The 6004-nt window shown below is 36.0% G+C and overlaps 1 protein-coding gene across 1 annotated transcript; it reads left to right on the top strand.

The window, feature by feature from the left end:
• The first annotated feature begins 352 nt into the window (after positions 1 to 352).
• On the top strand, positions 353 to 2014 carry LOC110898739 (probable GTP diphosphokinase RSH2, chloroplastic). The gene is made up of 3 exons (XM_022145571.2): positions 353 to 530; positions 615 to 966; positions 1594 to 2014. The coding sequence occupies exons 1-3, from the start codon at positions 385 to 387 to the stop codon at positions 1873 to 1875; spliced, it is 780 nt and encodes a 259-aa protein (XP_022001263.1). The 5' UTR covers positions 353 to 384; the 3' UTR covers positions 1876 to 2014.
• The last annotated feature ends 3990 nt before the right edge of the window (positions 2015 to 6004 follow it).

Here is a 6004-nt window from a genome sequence, read left to right as displayed (position 1 = left end):
AGCAGAAACTAATGGTTGAAAAAGTGTTTATTGCTACAAACGGTGATAAAAAGTAACTTGTTTATTAAATAGGTGGTATAATGTAGGCCAATTTCTATTTACGCCTAATTAACGTTGCTTTCTTAAATAGGAAGAAAGCGTGAAGTTTGTTTCTATTTTGTGCAGTTTGCCTTTTACCTTTTGTTGTGTCTTTGTGGTGGGGGATATTCTCTGCATGCTAAGCTTTGGGTTAACAAGTCCTTGTTTTGGAAACTATAGAAACTTCGTTTATAATTCACATATTAGTAACGTATCAACATAGCGTTGATTTGTAGTATCTAATTTCTAAAGTTTTATTATTGTCCATTCTAAAGATTGTGTATATGGTGTAGGAAAAAGTTAAGCATGGATGAAATTCATGATATTCATGGGCTACGGCTGATTGTGGAAAATGTTGAAGACTGTTATAAAGCATTAGACCTTGTTCATGGTTTATGGCCTGTAGTTCCTGGAAAATTCAAGGACTACATAAATCAGCCCAAGTGTAATGGGTATGTTCACGTGTTATCATCCTCTATAATATTATTTAATTCTATTTCAAACACAAATTTTATTGTTTATCCTATATATTGTAGGTATCGATCTCTGCACACAGTAGTAATGGGGAAGGGATTGGTCCCACTTGAAGTTCAAATTAGAACAAAAGAAATGCATTCTCAGGCGGAGTTTGGGTTTGCAGCTCACTGGAGATACAAAGAAGGAGACTGCATGCATTCCACATTTGTGCTACAGATGGTTGAATGGGCCCGTTGGGTGGTGACCTGGCAGTGTGAGACAATGATGAAAGATCAATCGTCCATTGGCTACACAGATGCCATGAAACCACCCTGCAAATTCCCTTTTCATTCTGAAGATTGCCCACATTCTTACAAACCTTCTTGTGGATCTGACGGACCCGTGTTTGTCATTGTGATCGAGAATAACAAGGTAATTTACAAGCATAACAATTTGTCAGACCCTTTATTTATAAATTGAGATAAAGTACAGGAAGCAGTTTTCACCCATATTGATTTTGGTTGTGTTTATTTTAATGGGGCAAACATGTTTATTTTAATGGGTCAAACGGGTAAAATAGGAAACGGGTTGGAAGTCGTCCAAAAATGTACTTCAGATGCACAAAGTCTCCTGATCATTTCGTTCATTTTTTTGTTGAAATAAGTTGATCTTTGTAACCATATTTGACATATTAATTATTTATGAACTAAATAATAAATTTGGACAAAAAGTGCTATAGGTCTACGCAGCACGTTTCGACAAAAAATACCTGTTTTTGCTACCAGTATTATATAACTGGATTTGGGTTTTGTTTATCTCTAACCGTTCAAAAGTGTAAATGGTATAAGCTTAAAAAGAAACGTGTCTTGAAAGTCGTGACTGAAGTACACTCTTTATGCATGAAAGAGTCATTTTATTACCCTTTTAGACACTCCCAACTATTTGTTAAATTGCAAAAACATATAACAGTTTTAGACAAGAAGTGTTATGTTTCTGACCAATATTGTTGTATAAATGAATTTGTTGAATGCAAATGTAACTGGGAAACATTGTTTGCAGATGTCAGTGCAAGAATTCCCTGCAAATTCAAGGGTGAAGGATCTCGTAGATGTACGATATGGGTTTTCAGTGAAAGAAGAAGTACTGCTGAAAGTAAATCGTGAAGCGGTCGATGATTTTAACTTTAGGTTGCGAATGGGGGATGTAGTGGAACTTGGTCCTAAGTTACCTGACAAATCATTAACGGAATACAGGGAGGAAATTCAGCGGATGTATGAGATTGGGCAACCTGCAACAAGCAGGCAAAGAATTGCTGGTTACAGGGTTGGTTGGAGAAGATGAAGATGAAGATAAAGATAATAGGGTTAACTGGTTAAGTTACATATTGGGAAAATGATTTAGTGTATATACGGGGGCAGGGTTGTACATAATTATGGTGTCAGGTGAATGTTATTTAGATAGTTATTCTTATATGTGAATTAAAAATTAATAATGTTCTTTTCATAGAAGCGTTTTTTGCATATATGGTGGCTGGTATAGTGGGTAGGCCCGTGCGATGCACGGCATGACCAACAGTTAGTGTCCTTTATTTTGTGGTGCGTTCAGGAAAAATGTTTATGCATGGATAAAAGGTAATTAGCCAAAAGACAATGTAAGAGAAGCCATACAAAACGTCATAAGAGCTTGTACCATAAGCCGGCCACACAAAATTTAAGGCGTGCATACCACAGGAAACTTTGTTTGCGGAATGTGTTTAAGAACAAACATGTATGCCAAGTCTAAAAACATACATTACAGAAAAAAAACTTAAAGGAGTTCATAAAGTTTCCGGTTTTATTCAATAATTCACGAAATCTTCTGCCGCTAATGCATGCCCATGTAGTCGCCCTCCCCCTTAGTAGTTTCTTGTCTACAACAGGTTTAAGCAAGTAAACATAAGCAACGGCTATGAGTTAGTCAAATCAAATATCTTAACATATGTGCACGCATGACTCTCCATACATGAATAACCCATAAAAATCATTGAGAGAACTCACTACCATATGAAAACCTTAAATCATATTACAATATGCAACAATAACGTAAATAAAACCAGACTAAATTGTAACTGCCTAAACGCAATCAATCAATCACTTCTTTGCCACCTATCTATATGTATGGGAATAACGATAACGACCCACGCGTTGGGAGCGCTTATAAATTCTTTAAACCAATCTTACCGAATTAACTAATTGAATAGCAGCAAATGCCAACTGAAGCAACTCGTCTTTATTCAACACAGAATTTTCCGAAAGCAATGTCGACAAACTATCCAGCATATCCTCGAGCCTAGAATAGACTCCATTAAACGATCTACAATCAAAACATCAAACCGTTAAACCAAACAATCAAAAACCTCCTTAATCAAATCAGTCATTATACATCTTACTTATTCGCATCATTAACCGTTATACCCTCTAACCCGATCCGAATCACATCAATCCACTTCTCAACATCACCCCCTGCAACAGAACTATCATTGAGGGTAAACTAAAAAAATTCCCATAGTAAAACCTTTCTTTAATCTAACATAAGAGAATTCTAATCAGTCACAATTTACAAATTATCTTTCTACGTGAAAGATGTGCTTTTTTGGTCATATTATCTATTAACTTCTTAAATAATATTAATATTTTTTTGATAAACCCTCAAAAATATGATTGTTACAACCTCAAACACAAGAAACACATCAAAAACACTATCTTGTTAATTATCCATATCACTTTATCCCTTTCAAACCATAAATCCAAACACCCTTTACGCGCTACGCTCACAAAAAAAAAAAAGATAAGAAATGAAAACCAGACCCACATACACACACACACACACACATATATAGAGAGAGAGTGAGATAACCTGGCCGTTTACTGCCAACTCTCCAAACTAAAGATCGAACTCTTGCAGCTCTTGTCATCCAAATTCTTGCCTGACAAACAAAGTTGTGAAGTAACAGTAAATCAACAAACAGATATGAAACGAAAAACCAAAGAACAAAATAGAATAAAGTGCATAAAGGGATAACGGCCATGAAGTAGGAGTGGTAAATTAGTGTTATCCAGTCAAACGTAACAGTAGCTGGAACAAAAATCAAGGGCCGTCGGAATACCTGTATCACCGGTTTTATGACCGGATGTTCAAGGAAGAGTAGGGATATCAAGGATCAGTTTAGGGTTAGAAATTGAAATAATAAATAATAGCTATGTCACAGAAAACCGACCTGATTAAAAGTGTGGTCGCCAGTCACGGAGCACCAAACGCAAATACTGATTTCAAACATCAGAACACCGATTAGCGAATTTAGATACAAATTTCGATTAAATATCTACTGATTCAGATCAAATATAAGTTGTAATCATCTGTATTGAAATCACAAACAACATCAAAATACGGAATTGCTTCCGAATATACACTCAACATGGGTAAAAAAAATCAAAAGGTGGTTACCTAAAGATGCGATTAGAGAGAGAGTTCTGGCTACCGATACGAAAAGGAGAGCGAGCGGCTTTGGCTTGAGAGGATGCACGCGCCGCTGCACTACGGAGGGATGATGGCCGGGAAATTGATCGGATGGCAGCCGCTATAGTCGCCATTGTGTGTGTGGTGTACGTTGTTTTGATCCGGTTGCTATCAAGGGTTTTGAGTTTTGGGAGATATAAAGAAAGAAAGTGAAGAGGTGAATGAAATTAAGTCATCCTCTTCTACACTTGAAGTTTGACGATTGGGTTTCTGGGAATTAAACGTGGGAGGACGATTTCTCCATTTTAACCCTGAGATGTCTTAAAATTTTATAGAACTTCCTTTTTAAATGGCTTTAAACATCTTGTACATGTTGCTTTAAAATTGATACGCGTGGCAAAATTACCATCTTGTACATCACTTCTCATTTTTAATATATAGTGGGGTGCCCGCGCGTTGCGGCGGGTAACACGTACATTAGTGATTTTAAGGGTGTGCACAGGGCGGTTCGATGGGTTGTTTGCTTTTAAATGAGCAAAATAACTTTAGCTATACAAAAGTGTTGTCGTTCTCCTTTGTTCCCAGGATTGTTTGCGTTTAAGAATTAATTAAAAGATGAATTACAAAAACATTAAAACATATTAATATAATATATATCTTATGATTTGCATGTATCTCATCCTATAATGCGGCTTTGGTGAACTTCTTGCTGCCAAAAAAAAAGTTGAGTGTTACGCAGTTACCATTGTCTATAAAGCAACTTATAATGCTATCGAAGTGATACATCGATATAAAGCATTATATAATTATCAAGAGGATTCCCATAGTAATTTGAGTAGCCTTCTATGTTATTAACACGAAAATAAACTACTCTTAACAATAGTTTATTCAATGATTTATTTAAAAAAAAATAGTTGTAAAACACTAACGATTAATTGAGATTAGGGCTAGACTGTTAATCCTTGTCACTTTTGAATTGCTGCTGGTCTGCACATGGAATTTGCAACCGTCAGTATCAAATTATAACATAACAAAATATATAATTATTTTAAACACTTAAGTGAATCAGTCCAATAGCTCCTAAGATGTGTACCAAATATGAAGTTTTAAAACATCTATCACTATCTAATATAGACTATATTATTATTGTAAACTATGTTGTAAAATATCCCACATATTTGTAGTTACTGATGGGATCTTATCTACAATTAGTTAGGAGACTGTATTATATATTGGAGATAATGAGGTGGCAAATAACAAGGTTGATTAATTCCTTTACCATCTCTGATGGTATGTCTTTGTGGCGCCTGTGTGCTGAGGTGGAGTGGCTTGTGGGAGCAAAAATGAAGACTAATCGTGTTTAGACATAACAACAGCCTAAATTCAAGAGAAAATCTAGAGAATGTCAAACTTGATGACCCATATCATCTGTTCTTTCTTCATTGGTTTGTTTTGGTTAGATAAACAACTAAGTTGACTTTTGAGGTCCTAATTTGACTTCTTAATTCAAAATGCTGATGGTCATACTGTTAATAATCCAAAAAATGTCATTATCTGAGTTGTCATATACTTTAAACCGCTCATTTTTTTTTGTTACCGACTTTCATTAAAATACTTGAAAATATGTAACAGTTTCGAAGTTGAAAAGTATACAGTTTGACCTTAAAAAAGTCAAACTGTACCATTCACAATCACACTTCAAATGTTACTAAAAGTTAGAAACAGTACATACCTGAGAACCAGCATGCCCATCATAGAGCCCAAAGAAATGGGTGGTCAAATGGGTCAAACTTTTGATCAACGGGTCAACAACACCGCGGTCACCGGTCAACAGTTGAATAGGGACCCTAAAGAATCTAGGCACGGTCGCAACCTCATCTTCCATCTCGGCTCCTTCCACAGATAGAAGTGAAACCCCACAACGGTACACAATCCACTTCAAACACGCTTCGCGCTACCGTCCCAGCCGTACTCG

This window comes from Helianthus annuus, chromosome 13 (assembly GCF_002127325.2).
Source record: "Helianthus annuus cultivar XRQ/B chromosome 13, HanXRQr2.0-SUNRISE, whole genome shotgun sequence".
In the NCBI taxonomy this organism is placed as follows: Eukaryota; Viridiplantae; Streptophyta; class Magnoliopsida; order Asterales; family Asteraceae; genus Helianthus; species Helianthus annuus.
The sequence above is the reverse complement of the archived record's forward strand: the minus strand, read 5'-3'. Positions and strand labels throughout refer to the sequence as shown.

Bases quoted from the DNA above. Each gene is read 5' to 3' on its own strand.
- LOC110898739 (XM_022145571.2), top strand. From the start codon at position 385: ATGGATGAAATTCATGATATTCATGGGCTACGGCTGATTGTGGAAAAT. The intron at 531-614 runs GTATGTTCACGT...TATATATTGTAG, and splicing joins AATCAGCCCAAGTGTAATGG to GTATCGATCTCTGCACACAG. The intron at 967-1,593 runs GTAATTTACAAG...CATTGTTTGCAG, and splicing joins TTGTGATCGAGAATAACAAG to ATGTCAGTGCAAGAATTCCC.